Genomic DNA, 24146 nt, shown 5'->3' on the forward strand with positions numbered 1-24146 from the left:
GGCGTTGTGGTCACCACACCCGTCTACTACATATAGGTCCCGGGTGCGACTCTAACCGCAGGCCAGGCAAATATTTATACTTGCGATCACAGATATTTGTCTGCGGTTCTGGGCGTGTTGTGTCCATTTCTGTGTTTGTGTCTGTCGGATCTGCGATACAAGCTTAGTGCTTAGTAGAGGTCGTTGAGTATTGTCCATTTATTATTATTATTACTACTGAGCTTCATTATCGAAACGCAATATATCCGAGGATGCGAGGAAGTAAACGTGTTAAGTACATTATAAAATCCTCTCAAAGCGAAAGTTTTTTAAAATCCCCGTCAAAATGACTTGGTCACGCGGCGCGTATGCGTCGCGTGTGCAAAACGAGGGTTTTTATCATTCATCCGTTTCCTTTTATGTAAATCCAGAAGTTTCCGAAGTGAGGGACGTTCGGATCGTGTGAATCTTTTTGCATTTGTAATCTCATTATGTTAAGCGCGACAGTTTTAACGCTCTCTATAGGTATTAATATCCGAATTGTCGGTATTAATGTCCGAATCACGCACGCACGCACGCACACACGCACACACACACACACGCACACACACACACGCACGCACACACACACACACACACACACACACACACACACACACACACACACACACACACACATTACATATTTACGACTGTAGAATCTATTGCTGCCAAGCCTTTTTATTGCTTAGTTATCTTGTATAAGAATGTTGCTTAAATATTTTCTATTGTGAGGAAAACTATGATATTCAGCGAATCCAGCACAAATGTACTAGCTCAAAGCAGACAAGCACACAAGCATAAATAAACTATGTCAGACAAATAACGTACCGTTATACATTGCACGTCTTGCACAAATCCTGCGATAATGACTTGAGGAGTGATATTATGATGTCCATAGACTAAATATTGTAATAGATGAAACAACTTACGTTATATGTGGTTCTCGTAGCGTCATTATATTTGACAAATTTTCACAAAAACAAAAATTACTTTTACTATCTCTTTTTGAAAAAAATAATCGGCACTGTGGTAATGTCCATTTAATAAATGATTGGATTTTGGATATGGTTCCATTTTCTCAAGAAAATTGACGGATCGTAATGACAGCGCGGCCGCAGTGGCCAAAACGCTCTGGGAATCACCCAATAAGGACTATGCTACTTTTTTTATTTATTTACCAGATAAAAGTACAACAATATTAGAATTAGGAACATAATAACATATAATATAAACCCTAGGGTCTGTTTTATCATTGTTTTTAAATCTGTGGTTTTATCTTACAATGAGTTGGTTAGTTCTTACTAACAACTTGGCCCCTTACCTTACCTTGGTGTTATTGTGACCTCCTTACGTATTATAAAACAGACATGATAGGACCCTGTCGCGCCTGTCAGTATGAACGTGATAAATTCAAAAACTACCGGATGGATTTTTGAATGGTTTTCACCACTAGATAGCGTGATTGCGGAGAAAGGTTTAGGTATTCAATTTAAAAGCCGTAACAGGTTAGTTAGTTTACTATATTTTATTTTATTTATTTATTTTAACATGTTCAAGGGGAACCAACAGATTGCATTCTTAAAAACTAGATATATATCAATGGGTTACAAGAAGCAAATTACAGGTTCCCGCTGGTATATTACAGAAATACTTAGATAATAACGAATTTAGAGCAATATACAATAGAGTAGACCATACACATAAGACAAAGATATAAATACCACAAAACTATAATTGAATTTTGAAAGAACTGCCGCGTTAAATAGCATCTTATCGATAACGCACTACAGTTAAACATATCAATATCAGAATTACTAACCAGATAATTTACACAATTACTCGCACGCAGGAGTAAAGTATTACTAGCATATGGAATCTGAATAAACGCACAAGATATATTTATCTTTAAAATAAATAAGGAACAGAACGATCGAACAATCGTTCAGGACAATCAACTGACCCTGCAATGATTTTACGCAGATATACAATATCAGCAATGTCTCGCCTGTTCTCTTAATTCTTTCTTCATATTAGTACACTTCGTAGTCTATTCATATCCAAGTCTATGTAATACTGTGTGATATGTATGTAGCGAAACGCTTTGTCCACAACGCTCCAAAGAGATTACCCTAAGAGGATAAGGGCATGTCCTTTGCGAAAATTATTTGATAAATTTGTAACCCGCTATGTCCTATTTATTGTCGTGTAAATACTGTTATAGTAGATTTACGACAAACATAAAATGTCCTCAAAATTATTTCAGCCTTTTTAACCCCCGACGCAAAAAGAGGGGTCTTATAAGTTTAACGTGTGATGAACCGATTTTCGTTTAGTTTTTTTTTTTGTGTCATAGATATTTTATCCCGAGTGTTCTTAGCCATGTTCCGTGATAATCGGTTCAGCCTTTTGAAAAGTTGTAGCGAAATGTATATTGAATGTCGGGAGTTTTTTAATTTGTCCAACAAATAAACTTGTTTTTAACGCGTGGAAACATCCGCGTCTCGTACATCCAGCCACGGGGAGCTGGACAGGTGTGTGGGACTCGAACCCACTATAAAACCACACGGCTTGAAGGTTTCCGACTGTCCTTCTCCACAATTCGAACTATATGTATGCTAAACATCAAGAAAATTTAGTAGATAGAGCGTGAAGAGATAACAAACATCTGCTTCTGTTTCTGGCAGAAGTGGGCAAACACAAGAAATGTTAGCTTTTTGTCTTAAAAGATGATATTCGTGCTTATGGAAAAAACAACTACGTATTCTAACCGAGCGAAGTGGATGACAAAAAATTGGAAAGCGGACCTTGGGCTCAATCACTGTATGGCGGTAGAGGCAACCGATAAATCGCGTATAAGAGCATGAGCAGAAGCATGCCCTTTTCTCGAATTGATTCGTAATTTTTCATACGCTTTTTACCTTAGATTTCATTCATTTACCAATTTATGTACACGAACAAATTATATATAAGAAAAATTGGAATAATGGTGGAATAATGGTACATAGGTACTGCTTAATTCTAAAGAACCCTCTTCCAGCAGACCCGAGAGAGGAAAGATGTAGAAAAGGTAAAGTGCGCGTGTACTAATGAAAACAAAATAAACCTACTTAAAATTACATACATATATACTTAAATATATTACAGAGAGATACAAATACATTACAGAGAATACATTACAGAGAGATAAATAAAATAAATAAATATATTAGGACAAATTACACAGATTGAGCTAGCCCCAAAGCAAGTTCTAGACTTGTGTTATGGGATACTAACTCAACGATATTATATTTTATAACAAATACATATATAGATAAACATCCAAGACCCGTGCCAATCAGAAAAAGATCGTTTTCCATCATGACCCGACCGGGGATCGAACCCGGGACCTCTCGGTTCAGAGGCAAGCACTTTACCACTGCGCCACCGTGGTCGTACTTTTTAAGTGTTTTCTTAAAAATTGATATATAATTTTTTTTAATAGTTGGAGTACCACTGCTGGGCAAAAGCCTCCCATAACTTCTTCCACGCGTTCCTATCTTTTGTGTTCTCTTGCCATTCTTTGTTGAACTTTTTGATGTCGTCCGACCATCTCGTCCTAAGCCTTCCTCTATATATATATATATATATATATATATATATACAGAATATAGAATTACAGTCACGTATACACGTAGCCACAAGCTTCAACAGAAAAAACAGTGGGAATATGCAACAGATTCATGAGAAGGAAATTTAAGAAGTAATTTCAATGTATTTATTGAATGAAACATTGAGACACACATAACACAATAGAATCGGTTTACATTAGCGTGATAAATCCCAGATTATGCGCGACGTGACACTCTCGAGAGAGAGACGGGTCATAAATATATGTAGAACCTACATTCAGAGTACACTTTCGATTCGTCCAAGACATAAAACGGTACGTGCGCGTGTAATACCCGTACATTATTTATATTTAAGACCGGCTTCTCGCCAAGGCTTCGCTCGGTTAAAGCCGTAATAAAAAGTAGCTAATGTCACACCTGAGGGTTTCGCCTATATCTGTGCCCGATTTCGTCAAAATTGGCCCATTAGTTTTTGAGTTTATTCATTACAAATAAAAAAAAAAACAAAAATGCAAGTCTTTCCTCTTTAAAATATTAGAATGGAATAAACTTCGACAGTCGTACTAAGCTACAATATCTACAAACCTTATAGGGTTTTAAATTTAGTAATTGAAAGTGAATAAATAAATAAATAGATATAATTAGGACAAATTACACAGATTGAGCTAGCCCCAAAGTAAGTTCGAGACTTGTGTTATGGGATACTAACTCAACGATACTATATTTTATAACAAATACATATATAGATAAACATCCAAGACCAATCAGAAAAAGATCATTTTCCATCATGACCCGACAGGGGATTGAACCCGGAACCTCTCAGTTCAGAGGCAAGCACTTTACCACTGCGCCATCAAGGTCGTCAGTGAAGCCATGATGATGTCTAAACAGAAAAAAAATACACACAACACAGTTGAAATATTTTTTTCCCACGTCTGCCTGATAGTGGACCAGGATTGACCAGGAGGGATCTCCTCAAAGGTTTACTGCAACTGATATGATTTCTTTTGTCGCGCGTTTAAATTCTTGTCAAAATATGTTTCGTCATTATCATTCCAATTGACATTTTGCGTACGAGACACAATTCCAGGCCAACCAGGTAGGAAGGACAAGAAACTAGATTGTCCTTTTCATTCGCCTACATTTTACATTATAATTTTGTGCATTGATAGATGATAAATATAGGCGTCACTTTGCTACTGCTGAGAAGCTTTTCCTCCACAAAACAAGAAATTGCTTTTGATAAATGGCACCCTCACGAGCCCATCACTGAAACGCCAAAGTGGGGCGAGAGCACAGAGTAGGAAACTGTAGAGACAAAGCTTTACCGTATTTACATAATGAACTTGTTGAGGCAGTTGTTGAGCTGTATAACGAGAGAAATTAAAAATTTAAATGTATCTTTAAGGGTTGCTAAAATAACTGTAGCTTTTTAAAAAGATAAATATCTATGGAGTCAACCTGCGTAATTTATGATATGAATTTTGTTTTTCGTTTCTTCAATTTGTTAAATAACTGTGATATATCATTGAAAACTGAAGCTGGTTAAAAAATGATAGAATTTACTTCGACAAGAGTGAATAACAATTGAAAATAATAAACACGAATACATTCAAATGTTTTGTTGATTCCAAATAAAATACAGAAGCTTTTATAACTGTAAAAATGGTATTCTTAATGGCTTCTTAATAGTCGTATTCCTCATGGCTGTTGCTGTTGAGGTAGAAAAAATCAGATATTATTCCTCATTTCATGTGGAATTCAAATTGACCAGCTACATACTGCAAAAGAAAAGTTACTTATTTCATAGTTTAATATTAATAAGTTATCATACATAGTAACATATGCTGGGAGTACCTCCACGTGGTGAAGGCGTTTAGGCCTAATTTTCGATAATGACGGATCATATATAATTTTTGATAAAATCTGTACAGCTGGTTTGGCATAACTAAGTAATAAACATTTATAATTCAATAGAGTCTTAAAGTACACGCGAAAGAAATCTCAGGCATCAGCTAGTGTAATATAAATATAACATTTATGAATAATAAAGTTTCTAAAAACAATTTCATGGCTTATTTGGTCTTAGACTCTGTATTAAATCTACTTCGCTAAAACAGACTCTTCTCATCTAAAAGTTGTTAAAACAGCTAGTCACGCCGCGCGACTTGCCCTGTGATTAATGTAGCCCAAACTCGTACACTCAACACCACAATTACCCACATTCATTGGACATTCGCCTCTATTATCGCCGTGTACAGTTTCATGCAAATATGTAGATAAACGCAATTACGTAAATTATTGCTTTCAAGTTAAAATCGTCACGTTTGTAAATAACATTTTGTCGACCTCGGTGGCGCAGTGGTAGGGTTCTTGCCACTGAACCGAGAGGTCCCGGGTTCGATCCCCGGTCGCGTCATGATGGAAAATGTTCTTTTTCTGATTGGCCCGGGTCTTGGATGTTTATCTATATATGTATTTGTTATAAAATATAGTAACGTTGAGTCAGTATCCCATAACACAAGTCTCGAACTTACTTTGGGGCTCACTCAATCTGTGTGATTAAAAATTAATAGATATCCTTATCCTTTCGTATTTTATAGTAAAAAAGTATGTCTATACGCGATAAACTCAAACGAATTTTTGTACCGTTGTCACAAATATGTAATATTCCTGAGGAAGATTTTGGTGTATAATTTACCAGCAGCCCGGCCCAGCTTCACTCGGGTAAAACCATAATAAAACTTTCATAGAAATCACCCTATAGGTGATCAGATTTAATTTAAAATAATCGAAGTTCAGGATTCGTACCATCAACAGTAACAACGTGAATTCTATGGTGTTCACCGCTGAGCTGTCTACTCGTATCTTGAGTTGCCGAAATTTTGAATGGGATTATTCGTTGTTTCTTTTCACCCTCATTTAAATATCCCAAAGATCAAAATTTTAAAAAATCCTGAAACACGGGTTTCATTATTTTTGTTGCATAGCATTTGTGCCAAGTTTCAAGTAGATCAGTAAATATTTTCGTTATTTTTCATACAAATTTTACCCCTATTTTTTACCCCCTTAGGGTTAGAAATTTGAAAATTTCTTTCTTACTAAAACACTACGTAATTACCTAAAGCTACTGCTCAAATTTCGCGTTTATAGCTTCTATGGTTTAAGCTGGGCGTTGATTAGTAAAAAACGCTTGTTATTTTATATATATAGGTTACAGTTTTATCCGGGCGAAGCCGGGATGAGCAGTTAGTAAATAATATACAGGTATTATTATGTCATATCTTGGACCCGGCGTCATGAAGCGACTGACTCAGCGAATTATTGTTCCGAGATATAAAAAAAATCGAACGCGTGTTCTGTCCTACAAATATTGTAAGACAATCTCGCAAAAGACAAGATCGCTACAAATATTATAAATGCGAAAGATTGTGAGGATGTATGTGTGTGTATTTGTTTGCTTGTTACTCTTTCACGCAAAATCTACTGAACGATTTTTTATTAAATATTGGCACATGGATAGAATCTAACTTGGGTATAATACATAGGGTACTTTTCGTCCTGAAATTCCCATGGGAGCGAAGCCCCAGGTCGCAGTTAGTATTCTTTATATTTTAAAATGAAACGCCAAAGTTTTAAATTAGTTTGAGATAAATTATACCCGAAATTCAATTAAAATTTCGCTATCTAGGATCTACTCATAACAACAAGAACATCTCAAAAATGTTTACGGAGAGCACACACATAAATTAGCATATATTTGCTTATTCAGGACAATTCTTGATGTATTTTGTGCTGTTCTAGTGTCAAGGGGCATTGCCATAAACGAAGCTGGGTCTGCATAATTTTCCGTATATTTTAGTATACTAATTATTATAAAATTGTACCTACATCTGTGTGTTAATTTATGTGAGTGAGGTATCATTAGATTCCTCATTTCCTCGGGTAGTATGTCACCATACCGCCATAACGGTCATTATATAATCAATATGGCGGATTAAAAAAAAATATATTACATAGTTAAGTAACATTTTTGTAAAAACAACAAGAAGCGGTGGTGGTGTAATGGTTAAGACGCCCGCCTGTAGATCGAAAGGTCCCAGGTTCGAATCCTAATCGTGCCACGTGAGTTTGTATACCAATCTGATTCATGTATTAGTTTTTTTTTATCCTAAATTAAGTTTTGGACGTGAAATCAACGGTTTTGAATCTAAGTTTTAGCACGTTTATATCTCATTTTTCTTCATAGTCGTATTCCTCACGGCTGAGTGTCGTGGTCATTACGTGGAATTGAACACACACAACAACTTTCTTGTTCAGTTGTTTGCCATTCCCTTCTCCATTTCACACACAAGTTGATAATCAACCAGAGTGCAGGTTTCCTCACGATGTTTTCCTTCACCGGAAGCAAGTGGTGGTCGATGAAAACAACTATACATGAGTCAGATTGGTATACAAACTCACTTATATCTCATTATTAGTACTGTAATGTGAACACAGCTTTACACCGCCCATTAGACGGTGAGATAAATTATAATTCAGTTATTTAGGCAGCGTACACACTCTAACAAGATTCCACGGTAAGACACCAGAGTGACAAAGGTCATAGCTAATTTATATAACATTGTTATGTGGTTACCTGGTTTGGAAGGGCAAAGGTCCAGGGTTCACGGAATTTGGAGTATAACAACTAATAGAAGCGGTTGTCAAACTAGTAAGTCTATTAGAACAACTAAGTAGTTCAACCTGTAAGACTACATCTATGCGTTGTGGGTACTGACCGTCTACGGGAGAGTATATCATTACAATAAAAATTATGCCATTAAATTGTATGCAAATTGATATGAAACCGTTTCAATTATTTTTTATTCCAATTTATTGATGTCTACTATGTCCCACTCAGGAATTTAGACATTGAATTGTTTTATTCAGAACTAGCGACACGTCCTGGTTTCGCTCGGGTAAAAACATAAAAGAATATTCACCTAAACCTTCCTCAGGAATCACGCTATTGATTGGTGCAGATTTGTACTGTTGTTTTTGAGTTTGTCGCGAATAGACAGACGGACGCGGCAGTGGACTTTGTTTTATTATATACAAGGATACGTAAGGACATTTCGACATTTCTTTTGGGTTAGGTAATTTTCTTTTTATTCTATTGTCAATGTTTATCTTAGAATTATAAAAAAGAAAAAAATAAATAAACCAAATTTTTTGACATAAAACTAAAACAAAAAAAAAATTACATTCGTCCACATAGTTATAATATACCTAAATGTGGTAAAAAATTTAGGGTGAGTTGCACCGTCGTACCTACCTTATAAATTTGCACCGTCGAATTTGACAATGACATTGACGGCTGACGTTTAGACAAAATGGCGGCGTAGATTCTGTGCACGTAAATAGACGATGCAACCTACCTTTGGCTATATATCTTCGGTAGGTAATCACGATTGGAGCTCCAAATTACCGCGTTGAACATGTTGATATGATCATTGATCTTCAACGTCCGAGTGTGAGCTAAATCCTTAATTTGCTTCTCTTGAATTTTTATTATACAAAACTTCAGTAGAAGCAAACTTAGGAATTCCTCATTTCTTCGATTTTCATTTGCTTCTTCAATATTCATTCTGCTGGTTTACACTCTTCAATTGTAGTACCTAGTAAAACTACGTATATCAACGTAGGTATATCAAGAAACATATTGAGAAACACAAAAAATGAACATGACATTTTTAAAATTAGATCATCTACTTATTTATTATCCGTATACCAGAGGCCCGAGACGGGCCGCTGGTATACGAATAGTACATACTAATGTATGTAATGAATATAATAGAAATCTATTGGGCTGTATTTGATGACATTTGACACAGACACAAGCTACTTTTTGGAAGTAGTAGAATTCCTGACTCGTTGTGTGCTAATTTTCATCCGTCAGACCCAAAAGAAATAATGATTCCAAACAAATCTTACAAAAACAATTCAATTTGCTAAATCTACGCATGTTCTGTGTACTTAACAAACATACTTTGACATGTTTTCAACTTGGCGAACAAACATATAGGTACATGATTATACAAAACAACAAACATAATTTCAAATACGATACATATTTAACGAGTGCGCCGCGCCCCCGAGACTTGAATAAGGATGGATTTTCACACACGCTTATTGAGTTAAAGATTTATGATCTCTCTGTTTGTTTTTAATATCTTGTACATCAATATTATCATTGTATATCAACATTATAAATGAGAAAGGCTGTCTGTCTGTTCCGCTTTCACGGCTAAACCGCTGTATCGAGGTCATTAGTTAATGACCTCGGTCTTTAAAATTTGTTCAAATTTGACACGCATGAAACATGCGTGTCAGATTTGAAACATAGGCTTATAATTTTTTTTTCAAAAATCAATCCGCATATTAAGATGATGGGGGATGAAAATTTGTACGATAATCATGTCTGTTCATTATTTTTTTTACTGTAAATAACTTTTGTGTGTTTTAGAAGCTCGAATCGCTTTTCCAGTAAGTGTAATGAAAAAATATTCTTACAGTGAAATGATTTAAAATATTAGCATAGACGTAAAATTCTCATCTTTCTTTTAACCGCAAGGGACTCATAACGTGGACAGAGAAAAGTGTCTCAAAAAGTGAATACAAAAAAAAAAACTTTGCAATGCGGCAAGTTATAATTGCGTAGGGTCAAAGTTAGGTGGTTACCATAACTGTTTTTATTATGATTGAAAATAATGTCCGCGATTGTTACTTTTTATTTTGGATTTGGGCTTTTTGTTCAAGTTTTTTTATACTATTTCTGTATTCGACAGTTTTGTTTGGACCTTCGTCAGTTACATTGGCGTTGTATAGACTACTAGCTTTTATCCGCGGCTTCGTATTTCCTCACGGGAGCAGTTTTTTTTGGGATGAAACGTAGCTAAATTGGTAGCAATATTTAAGAAAGTGTGGTTACGAAGATAAAGCGAGAAGATGTTACACACAAAAACGTAGAATAAAAAACCTTATTTTTGCATTTATAATATTACTCACGGCCCGTCCCGGCTTCGCTCTGGTAAAAATATAACAAATTATACCCCTAAGCCTTCCTCAAGAATAACTCTATCTATGGGTGAATACCGCATAAAAGTCCGTGCGGTAGTTTTTGAGTTTATCGCGGAGAGACAAACGACAGACGCGGTAGAGGACATATTACGATATAGTCTACTAAAAGCATAGCTGTACCTGCATACCCAGGTGTGTAACACGCGCGTTGCGAACTTTGGTAATTTTCACAAGCGACCAAGTGCGAGTCGGACTCGCTCATGAAGGATTCCGTATTGCGGTTTAGGATTTATGACGTATAAAAAAAAGTACTTACTAGATCTCGTTCAAACCAATTTTCGGTGGAAGTTTACATAGTAATGTACATACATCATATATATTTTTGAGTTTTATCTTTCCCTTATATTAAAAATTACAGGGGGGGGACGACACATTTTACCACTTTGGAAGTGTCTCTCGTGCAAACTATTCAGTTTAGAAAAAAATATATTAGAAATTTCAATACCATTTTTGAAGACCAAGCCATGGATTAGACACGTATGAGTTTGATAAAAAAATTTTTGAGTTTCAGTTCTAAGTACGGGGACCCCCAAAATTTATTGTTTTCGTTTTTTATATTTTTGTGTAGAATCCTAATGCGGTTCACAGAATACATTTACTTAGGTACCAAGTTCCGTATTCGCCATTTGGCTACGGAACTCTAAAAAATATTTTTCACGCGGATCACAGACTTCATGTTTTACAGCAGCGAATGCAAGCACACGAAGATAAGAAGGAGAGAGAGAATATTTATTTATAGTTACTTTATCGTGTAGAAAAAAAAAACCGGCACAATTCTTCTTTCCTGAAACAAGTTTCGCTAACGCCCTTTTTTTCTCCAATGAATCGAGGGTAAAGTTTCATGTCGAGTCGAGTCCCTAATTAACTGGATTATAGCTATTTGCCCTAATTCCGCGTTATTCCACCAGGGGGCGCTTCACAAAGGCTCCGCATCTTACTTTATAATGGAATGGAAGAAAAAGGTTCCAGTAAAAATAGGGGAAGATCAAAGATAATACAAATGGAAAAGACTTTGAATCCGACTAACCTAGTATCAGTTTTAAGTTTTTTTTACATATATACATTATATATATATATATATATATATATATATAGTTGGCAGTGTCCTTTCAGAAATCCCTTCGTGGGATAAGCCATTGTGCATTATATATGCCTAATAATGTGTATTTTTTATAAATGTATGTACAATTAGATATTACAAATAAAAGATTATTACTATTCAAAAAGAAAATTAATAAAAATGTGCCCGCGTGATGGGTCATGGGTCACAAACTGTCCGTCCTAATATCCATCCGTAAGGAAAGTCGGGACGTTTAAATGGCTCGTGATGATGATTCGATTTTCAATAAATAATTTAAATGCAATAAGTGCCTAATAATATTCAAATGGATGTAGAAAATAGTAATCATATGGTTTCTGTATAATTTTTGCGGAGTTACGTACATACCTAAGCTTATTTGTCGCTCATACAAAGTCCTCTGGTAGTTAGCATAGACTTAAGAAAGCATAGACCAGTCGGATAAATATCGAATTGGTAATTTAAAACAAGTTTATTTGTTAGACTAATTAAGACGCCCCCGACTTTCAATATTAATTGCGCTACAACTTTTTAACGGCTGAACTGATTTTCATGGCTAAGAACACTCGGGATTCGGGAAAATTATCTATGACACAAAAATACTAAACTAAAATCGGTTCATCCGTTTGGGAGCCACAGACGCATACACAGACAGACACGTTAAATTTATAACACCCCTTTTTTTGCGTCGGTGGTTGATAAATTACCAAACCAATCAAAAATTAATATATTCTCTTTTTGTGTAAGGTAAGATAATAAAATTTATGATCTTCAGTATAAAATGATTTTGTATCAAACTCTTTTTGTTTAAATATAAAAAATAAATGATTTATAAAATTTGATTACAAAGAAATGTGTTTGTTTTTCTCATTTTCGAAAATGGAATCCAATTATAAATTACACTTTCCAACTTAAACACATAAAAATATTGTAAATAACTGAACCAATATAACCTAACCAAACAATGTCTGACGATAAATATTGCATATTCAAATTCGGAAAAATATTCGGTTTGCAATATTCCACTATAGTCTAGGAGCAAAAGAGTCTCGCTAATCTTGTTGAATAATTTTAACCTAAAAATGACTTTTTTTTAAATTAATCTTGCTGGCCAAATATGTGTGTTCAATCATGTGCCTACACACAACACAATATCATATTTGTGCCACAGATGAAAGAACATAATGTTCTTATTCTGTGTATTTGTGCTAATGTTTTACTTGTCAGCTCGTCACACTTTGGAAGTCTGTGTGCGTGACTTAAAATTTATGCGGCCGGGACGATAAGGGCGGATTATCTCACAGTACAAATGTCTGGCAGTATGACAGCTATGGGTTACGGGGCAAGACGGGGCAGGTTAACAAGGGTAGGAACGTCTTTGTTTGCGTAAATATAGGATTATCTCGACGAAGAATTTATTAAGGACTGTTCAACTATTTTGTCAGTTGCCAGTTACGTTTAAAACGCTATTTTAAACTAATTAGCGAATAGACAAAAGAACCAGACATTTTATTTACTTTTTTCAATTTTTTTTCCAATCAGAATGAAACGAAATCTACTTGTTGTCATCTATAAGTATTTGTTACAAAGTGACATCGTCTATATAAATACTAATTTCATAAATACGGCAGTCTGTCTGTCTGTTACGTCATCACAAATAAACCGCCCGACCAAATGTTGATAAAATATGGTATGCACACACATCCACATAATTAAAGACTCGAGTTCAAAAGCATTTTTTTTTAAACGTCTACCCCCAAAGAAATATAATGGAAGATGAAAGTAAGTGAATAATTATGCACTCGGGAAATTCGAAGTTTTAAATATTGTCTGAATTGCTAGCATGCTCCATGCCACGTTCCATGACTAATACGATAAAAATATGAGTTATATTTAACAAGGCAGTTTGACGACCACGGTGGCGCAGTGGTAAAGTTCACATACTCTTCGCCGAGATTGCTCAGCATTAGAAGACTAGGTCTAAAATATTACCTAAATTATTTTTCAACTCGTTAATCTTGCCACTGGACCGAGAGGTCCCGGGTTCGATCCCCGGACGGGTCATGATGGAAAATGATCTTTTTCTGATTGGCCCGGGTCTTGGATGTTTATCTATATATGTATTTGTTATAAAATATAGTAACGTTGAGTTAATATCCCATAACACAAGTCTCGAACTTACTTTGGGGCTAGCTCAATCTGTGTGATTTGTCCGTATATATTTGTGTTATTTATTTACTTTAACGTATGAGTTAGTTTTCTATTTATTAGATACACTCTATCGCACTACAAAGCATCTATTTGACATCTCACATATGATTGACTGCGAGACAATTTCTATATCATTTTTAAATAAAATAAAATCGTATTCAAACCGGTACAACTGTTGATGAGCTACGGTGCCACGTACACAGACAGACACACTTACCAGTCAAACTTATAACAGCCCTCTTTTTGCGTCGGGCTTAATAAAATAAACATGTAATTTCTAAAGCTCAATAAACAATTTGTCAAACTTATAACAGCCCTCTTTTTGCGTCGGGCTTAATAAAATAAACATGTAATTTCTAAAGCTCAATAAACAATTTGTTTCATTCTGTAAGGTTGATTAAAGCCGTTAAAACAAAAAGAGTTGAGTTTTTCTCACGAAGAAAAGTCTAACAACTAATTTTCCAGCGTCCTCTGTGGACATCGAATAAATACCTGTGTCTGCTATTGACAATTAATCTTTTGTGCCCGTCCCTTTATCTGGACCCTTTTGTTCGCTATCTAAGGTAGGGTATTGTTTAAAATCATGTACTATTCGACCCGTGGGTCTGTGTGTCTGCGCCTTAATAAATAACAGGGGACGCGCGTTTGGTTTTGATAACAGATTCCGTAAAATATAAGTTTTATATTGTTTTATCGAATAACATGACAAAAAACCTTTTTAACCACCGACGCAAAAAGTGGACTGTTATAAGTTTAACATGTCTATATGTGTATCTGTCCATAGCCATGTTTGATGAAAATCGGTTCAGCCGTTGTAACGAAATGATTATTGAAACTTGGAGTTTTTTTTAATTTGTCCAACAAATAAACTTGTTAAGACTTGAGTGCAATAAATAAACCTAATTTTATTGCGTACCGCGCGCCGCAGCTCGCTCTCCGCGGAAACTAGAGGCCGTCCAGTCGTCGGCGCACGTACATTCAACAGCACATCAACCTACCCAAATTCATTGCAAACTCGCCGCTATCACCGCGCCATAGAGGTTAATGCAGGGTAACTTGATGTGCGGTTGACTGGACGCGTCTATTTATGTGTAATTTTTTGCAACTGAAGTAAATACAGTTGTTTTTGCCAACACTTAATAATTATATACTCTCAAACACTTTATAGACATGATAATAGTTATCACGCAACGCACAAAACAAACAGAAAACATAGTTTCTTCGGAAGGATATTTTATGTAGATTAATTGAATAGATTCAGATTCAGATTTAAATTTATTTATTGCAATGTCAGAAGTGGAAATGAAAGATGTTAATAAATAAATATATATACAAATCACACAGATTGAGCTAGCCCCAAAGTAAGTTCGAGACTTGTGTTATGGGATACTAACTCAACGATACTATATTTTATAACAAATACATATATAGATAAACATCCAAGACCCAGGCCAATCAGAAAAAGATCATTTTCCATCATGACCCGACCGGGGATCGAAGGGCACAGCAAACATTGGGGCAGCTAGATGCCATTTACTTAAATATTTAAAATTGTTTGTTAACTGTCATGAATTAAATGATTAAAATAATTAAATTATTAATGCATTAAATGATTAAAATAATTAAATTATTAATGCATTACTTAAATGATTAAAATAATTAAATTATTAAAAATAATTAAAGTTAATAAGATGAAGGGGAGTCGAAGGTATCACCGTTCGATTTGATCTTAAAAGAACTCTGCGATACTGTATGTGTGTGCGATAACATTTGTCCAAAAGAATAACCTTGAGACGGTTATTAAATATGTGTGGTTTTTATATTTTTTATATCATTTGGAATGTTGTTAAATATTTTTATTGCATATGATAAGGACTAGATCCAATTAATGCCATATTAGTAAGTGGGATTAATAATTTATTTAAATACCGATTGTTCCTTCTATTGTAGTTATCCATATTAGTATATAATTCACTGTGTTTCCGTACGAATTTACGAATAGGGTAGTTGATATCTAGTCAATTTATATACCTATTTTTTGACACATGGGTCACAATTATTGACACATGGGTTACAATTATTGACACATGGGTCACAATTATTGACACATGGGTCACAATTATTGGAGTCGGCGTTTCAATTGTATAGTTTCATGTGAACTACAAAATGCTAAATTTTACTATAAATACATTTTTGATTATCATGTTCCAATATGCGAATGCATTTATTTAGACCTACGAGTATTATAGTGCTGCTAGTGATGCTGCACTCTGCCGTAACGCAATCACATTATTTACTATATGTTGCCCGGGGCTTCGCTCCCGTCAGAAGTTTGAGATAATATATAGCCTATAGCCAATCTTGGATAATAACTTTCGAATGGTGAAACAATTTTTTAAATCGGTCTAGTAGTTTCGAAGATTACCCGCCTTAAACATACAAACTCACAAAGTCACAAAATGACAAACGCTTACCGCTTTATAGTAATAGTATAGATTTGTGTGTATGAGTACAAAATATTAGGATGATATAAAACCGTCATACATTTTAACATGGCAGTGTTATATCATTAATTTTGTTTTCTTCTATTCGGATAATCTTTTTTACAAGTGGCCAGTGTCCCCTTAGATGGGATAATAGCACGTTCCGTTTAAATAAACATTTAAAAATAAATCACGACTCATTTTTGTCGAATATTTATTTTAGTAGGCTCGCAATCGTTTCGTGTTTTGTGTTTTTTGTACTTCGTTCGTATCGTTTGAGACTCCTTGTGAAATTTGATTTGAAATTAAAATCGGAGCTCGCAATTAAGGTATAATTAGAAGCAATTTGCGAATGACGCAAGATAGCGATTTGTAGAAAATATTTTGCGTGTATATTTCGTGTTTATGGTGGTGGAAAATAGCGATACCATTTACCAATTAAGTAGACATTAATATTCTTGATGACCTCTAAATTAAAATTCAAAATTATATATTAAAAAATTGACGTCAAAAAATACGTAAAACTAAGTCTACTGCGGACTTCCAAAGCGCGGGTGAAGAAGAAGCGGCTTTACCGCAGCCTTTTCTCCAAAGATGTCAATTAACAAATGTAAGTCTTTTATTGGAACTATATTATGGTTTTTCGGAAAATCTATAACCGATTCGACAGACAGTAAAATGCTCCTGCCTATTTTCCGTTGAAGAATGGCAAAAATGTTATGTCTGTCTGTTAGTCACAGACATATTATTAATATTATTGTAAACATTGTGCATGATAAGTCTCTTATTAAGTATTCAACTAAGGTTAGTTGAATTGCATCTTTATCACTTCAAACACAATTATTTTCAATATAGAATTCCTCTTTAGAGCCATTTCATTAAAATTCAAGTAAATCAAATTCTTGGATGAAAAGATCTTATCTTCTGTATCGACGCTCCACGAATTTACTTAAATTTTACCTTGTTTATTCTATTATTTTATAAATCTGATATGCCTCGGTTCAGTTGAGGAGGACACCTTATTTATTTTCAATTTTATCTGTACTGAAATATCTTACATCGTTCGTCAAACACGGCGGTTTAGACATACATTACTGGTTCTTCCCTGTGGCAATAAAAAGCTCAGATAAATACTTTGCAATGTACGATCGATCAATCTACGACTAAGTGGTAAACAGACAGACCTTGACAGTTGGCAATAACAGCATATTCAAAGAAGCTAGGTAGGTAGTATATAAATCACAACACAATTTAAGAGTGTGTTGCGCCAGTCAACTTTGGCTTTGACTGTAACATGCGCGCCACCGACGTTTAGACCAAATGGCGCACTTTGCGTTTTTCTGCGCATCTTAAAAATTTACTGGTGCAACTCACCCTAAAAAATTTAAAGGTCATTCAGACCGTGAATGCAATAAAGAACATGACATGATGAGGAGATATATATTTTTCTTATCATTGAGATATACAGGGTTACTGGTATCAAACTCAAAACCTCCTAAAGACTACTTGGGTACATCAAAACAAGCTACTTTTATTCTACGACTTCTCGTGATTCGCAGCTTTATTTCATATAAAAATAATTCAATCTAATTTGCGATTATACACATCTGTACTCGCCATGTAATAGCCAAACCTCTTACACGAGACAGTACAGTAGCGTTATGTAGCAGAATCGAACATAGAGTTAACGTTAAACAGAAACGACATTAAAACTAAAAAATTTAAAAATTTTGTATTTATTACGTTTAGACAAAAGTCGTAGAACAAAAGATGTTAGTCTCTATGTACCTTATGCGCCTTTGGAAGGTTATGCATTAGATACCAGTAACCCTGTATAAAATCTTTTTCAGCGTTTAGTTAAAAATTTGAGGAATCTGTCGATCTATATATAAGATTTCTCCTAGTTTCACTTTGAACTCAAATAATACGGCCTATTGCAGAAAGACACTCGCAGTCAGTTTTATAAATAATCCAGTGTCTTTTGTTCATAGCTTTTATTTTTTGTCGTATATTAAATCTTATTATTGGCCTTTGTTTTATGTGCTCAGTGTATTTGTATTTAATTTAGTCCATTATTAATTTTGTGTTCGTTTTAGTTTATTTCCGGAACGCGGCTCTATTGCTTCCTTTGTTATGTAGACTAGACCAGAAAATCCAACATGGCCGACAATTATAATATCGTAATACAAATTTTAATATCGTATAGATTAAAAATGCTAAATGTTCATTAAATATGTTTATTTAAAATAAGAATTACATTCCTTTATTCCCATTAGGAGTACATTCCTTTTCAATATTATAGTTTTTAATCTATCAAGCGATATTAGTTTTTTTTGCAGTGAGTTAGTTGTCGGCCATGTTGGATTTTCTGTTTTTATAGCGTACCACATTCTACTAATCGCAAATCCTTTAAATTCATACCTACTCAAGATTAAGGCAATTGAAAAAATATGTCATTGGCCATTTGTAACGGATTTACAATGATACAGAACGTATAAATAAACGTCATCTCACTGATGACTGAGAATTACAGACTGATTAGTAACATACAGATCTGCGAAACTCAAAGGACACGTTTAGCTATACTTATATTGGTGGAATTGAGATTATATAGTGATGGGCAGCTGTATTATAGTTGTTTCCTCTGTTTAAAACAATCTATTGAAATACTCTTAAATATAAACAAAAAAATATATATTTTTTCTGTTAATTTGTGGTCATTTGCATTCAACTCATTCATTCCCTTTGCATAAATGGATATGTAGAAGTAAATCAAAGAGGTCGATAACGGAGTCGGTAAAATAATTTAGGTTATAATGCTTTTTCTATTAACACCGATATGTTTGTACCAATTGCAAATATTTTTTTCCTTCCTTCCTTTCTTGCATTTTTACACCTGTGCGGGAAGAGAACCAAGTGGTCCAAACATTATGCCATCTCCACACTGTCGCCAAACTCAAATCCATGTCGACGCGAATGCGTGAACATTGCGTCGTTAGTATGTGTGCTATTATTTACCGCACTATATACCGAATCCGCCAAAGTTTGGCAAACTGTTCGACGACAGTGTGGGACCAGCATTTAAAACAAAAGCATACGTCACTGACCGATAAATCGCCGCCGTAAAAGGGGTGTATGACGAAAGTCTCATTGCCGATGTGGATGACGCCGGAGACACCGTTGCACGTATGGAAGGCGGCAGACGCGCCGGGATAGTCTTTCACGGTGCCATGATAGTAGCAGTGCTCGATTTCCTGGGGACAAAAGAATTCATAATTAATTGACGCCTTTGAAAAGAAGTCACAATTAATTGACGCCTTTGGACAAACGGCCGCGGCGAAGTTTGCTGCGCGCCGCTTCTTATTCGTCTGCGCTTTGGAAGTCAGCAGTACCTAGACTTTGTTTCATGTAAACTTTGGACGTCAATAAATGATGTATGTAATGATTTTTTTAAAGTTTTGGTTGTTGTATTTCTAGAACACGCGCTAACGATTCACACTGATAACATATCAAATGAAGAGGGTGATTTTGGTGGAGAATTGTGGGATAAAGGTGTGACTGTTACGTGTGTGTATGCGTGTTTGTGTGACAATCTCAATGTACTGGTGTATGTAGTCTGCAAGTAATTGTGTATTAAAAGATTTGAGTTTTTAACTTCTATCAAGTCTCCCTTAAAGTGTCAATCAAAATCATTATGATTAACGATCGGAGTTGAACGTGGATAAGAAAAAAAAAACTTTGGTAATTAATTTTATATTCATTAAAGTTAAAACTAGACTAAAATTAATATAACGAAATTTCTTTGTAATGTTAAAAAATATTTTCTCTCATTTTGCTCATTACTATATGAATCTAATCTACTGTCTACCAAGTAAAAATACTGTCTATTCGCGATAAACTCGAAAACTACTCCACGGATTTTTTATTCTTCTTTTCGAGTGTGTTATTACTTTTACGACTACATACCTCGTCTAGTGGCTTACAATCGCTTACACAATAAAATCTGTAGTTTTCATCAAAAGACATTGTGATTATTGAGGTAGTAGGTATATAATTTATTGCGTTTTTATGCGTTCGAAGCCGGGATAGGTCGTTAGTGACAAATAAAACATTTAAGAAAATATTAAGACGTTGCTTACGGAGGGCCCACGTCTCTCAATTAATTCGCGAAACGACAAAAACACTCCGCGAGGCAGATCACGAAAACATTGAAGAAAAAAAAGGGATCTGCGCAGTTAAAAATACATTCGTACAGAAAATTAGGCGTTTCGATTTTAAATTATGTGTATTTAGTTTGGAAACTAATTTTTTTTTTAACATTTAATTATTCTCCAAAAGCACAATTTCGTGTACAAAAATCATTAGACATTTATTTATTTATTTATGTAGCATCGCGTGTGACGCGTGAGATGATTGTTGGACACGTTGAACGCCATGACGGACACCGTGTGTCTGCCAAGTACATTCCGCCGGGAGCCACACCAATAAATCAAAAGTTGTTGAAAAATTATCGAGGTGTTTTTTTACAAATATAGTAAGGAAATAACAAAATAATTATGGACAACTTACAAAAACACGTATTTCGTGATTATTTTCCGAATAACCAAATGTCAGACAGCAGTGTCCGTCACGGCCCAGTCGAACCAAATCTTTACCAAGTTCCATTCTCACGAGATCACAAACAATTGACCGAACGAGCGAAGCGAGCGACGTCTACAAATCAACTTGGGGCAAATATAAATTTTTTGTATGTATATTTGTAACACGATAACTTTCGAACCGTTGGTCTGATTTTGATGAAATTTATAAGGTGTGTAGAATCTATCAATAGAATTTTTACGTTCGTGGATCATCAAAATCGGCTCAGTCGTTTTTGAAATATTCATAATTTTGTAAAACAATATTGTGTTTGCGAGGACTTAAGTTCGCGCCGAACAGCTAGTATGAACACAACACAACACAAGAAAAACGCGGTAAGCTTGCATTTAGGTAAAATCTGTTATATTCCTAGTTTGCATCTGAAGGCACTGGTCAAAACCCCGCCTTTATTAATTCAATGAACAATGCAGCACAACACAAAAAAAAACGCCGCGGTAAGCTTGCATTTACTCGTAGGTAACATCTGTTATATTCCTAGTTTGCATCTGAAGGCCCTCGTCAAAACCCCGCCTTTATTAATTCGATAGAATTAATCGACCCTTATAAGCAACGGGAGCACGTTAAAAAATTCGCAGCGTTATAAATTGTTGCGACATTTTTAATCGCCTCTATCCGCTCCCCGACTATTTGTCATCGACATGGCAGGCGATAGCGCAGGTTCTTGTTTCTTTTCTTTAATAGAAAATTACGGAGAAGTTATGAAAAGCGACGACATTTCACAAAATAACTAACAAGTTATTTTCTATCGTATAATTGAAACATCTACACTGATTTTGTAAATTTAAAAGTGTGTTTACTTGTTTGTCCTTTCACGTCCGAACGGTACATGATATCAGAGGTGGAGATAATTGAAGAGCTGGAGAATGACATAAGCATTTTACCCTACATGGAGACAAACAACAGTCAGTAAATCGTAACTATAAAGTTAGGACAGATAAGTCTAAACTATCAATTAATTATTTAACTTTAACTTTTACCACAGGTGTGCAAAATCTATCCAAACGTTATTTAGACATACACCCATAATTAATTCCAAAAATAGATCCAAAACAGTATCAGGGGCAGTCAGAAAAAGTAACAAGATAAAACGTTCGTTCAGGAATTTGTGACAGATGTATTCATGGAACATGATGAATTCGAGGCTCTCCAGTTGCCCGGCGTGCTAGGTGAGCGACTGAACGATGCACGATACAAAACGACGCTGTGTGTGATTACGGCGAGAATAGGGTAGTTAACAGATCAGATAATTGTAAAGAATATGTATACATAATCTAGATAAAATAGATATATTTAGGATCATTAGGATAAATTATAGACTGTAACAATGCAGTTGCATCATTATACGAAAATTTGAAGTTGGTTGGAAAATTAATTTTTTAAAAGTATGAAATTATAAAAAAAAAAAAACTCAATCGTCATAAAGAACTGAAATTTGTAACAACTTTTAAAAGGCCATCACCATAAACGTAATATGTAATGCAGCTGTCGAACAAAAATAGCTTTTTGTGATGTTATTTTTACGTGTCATGTAGTATGGAGCGTTTAGACGAGTCCCAATATGTGTGACTAGCAATTGACTCATTGCGCCACGTCGCGCTGCTTTGCCGCGTTCGTTATTACGACACCGGGTTAGGACACCGGGAGATGTGGAAAAATGGAGGAATTCAATAAAATATGGCATTATATGAAATTTCGTGTTCCGTGATCGAGCCTAATTTGTCATTCAACAGTATCGTCCTTTCGCAAGATGACATTGTGTGGCCACAAGATATGCCAGCTAATGAGAATTATTTCAAACTAGGTTTGCCCGCGGTTTCGCCCGCGTGCATTTCCCACAGGAATAGCGTCTTTTTCCGGTATTAAAGGTATACTTTGTCCTGCTCCTTATTTCAAACTAAATCTAAGCAAATTTTTAGGAGGTTTGGTTGAGCAGATAATTGTGAATAGATCACAAACAAACTTTCATATTTTTAATTTATTAATTTATAATAATACGGATTAAGATAGTGAGGATTAGCGTACACAAGGACTATTATAACACTTAAAATTTCGATACGAAATACCTACGAGAAGCAATGGTAGTCAAAAGATTAAGATTGAAAGATCCCAGGTTCGAATCCTAATTGTACTACTTATTAAGTTAATGTAAATTACGGACGAATTATATCATAATATATAGGAACAGTCTTTCTGTATGATAATGTTTAAAGTCAGTTAAAATTATGATAAAATTAAATAACATATATACATATTAGTAAATATACCGTAAATTTACTGAATATGTGCACCAAATCGAGTGTGTCATGCTCACTCAAATGGTCAATCTGGTGGTGGCGTCGTGGGCCGGGTCGTGCAGTTCCCTCTATTATGGTTGAGCTACGCGATTGCTATCCCATGCGTCAACTCGTGAACGGGGTGCTGCCAGAGGGAACTGGTCATCTCGTTTCTCATATATTTTCATGTAAGTTAATTGTGTTTCACATCTATATATATATATATTATAATCAGCACTCGGATCACAATCATAACCTGTTTTGATATACCTTTTGACTATGTACATTATGTACTTTTATATATTATTAAAAAAAAATTGTAAGAAACAATAGTGTTAAGCCGATCTGGCATGATAGGGACCAACACTGTTCAAATGAGTTTCTTTCGGCATTTCTTCTCAGCAGTGGTCGTTCCGAAATGCCAGTAGTTTGTAGCTTGTGAGAAATAACTATAAATATAAAAATTGACGAGAAAAAGTGCCTGTGAAGGTCTAATTTCTGAATAAATGATTTGAATTTGAATTTGAAATAGTCTTCAAGAAGATATAAGATTTATATTTTGTTCTTATGCTAGTCTACATAGTAACTTAGCAATGTAACTGAAAATATGTACAATTCGTGACAGATTTACCCATCGAACTAACTTCAGGTCAGGTCAACAACAGGTCGTCAGGTTTCTGCCCGCGACTGT

The 24146-nt window shown here is 34.9% G+C and overlaps 1 protein-coding gene across 14 annotated transcripts in view; it reads right to left on the reverse strand.

Annotated features, from left to right (window-relative positions):
• The window catches only part of mmd (mind-meld), a 486484-nt gene that overhangs the window by 81380 nt on the left and 380958 nt on the right, over positions 1-24146 (reverse strand). For all 14 annotated transcript variants that reach the window (XM_053770021.2, XM_053770023.2, XM_053770013.2 and 11 more), the window contains one exon: positions 19631-19777. In XM_053770021.2, coding sequence (XP_053625996.1) covers positions 19631-19777 — 147 coding nt within the window. The remainder of the gene's footprint in view (positions 1-19630; positions 19778-24146) is intronic.

This window comes from Plodia interpunctella, chromosome 3, assembly GCF_027563975.2.
Source record: "Plodia interpunctella isolate USDA-ARS_2022_Savannah chromosome 3, ilPloInte3.2, whole genome shotgun sequence".
In the NCBI taxonomy this organism is placed as follows: domain Eukaryota; kingdom Metazoa; phylum Arthropoda; class Insecta; order Lepidoptera; family Pyralidae; genus Plodia; species Plodia interpunctella.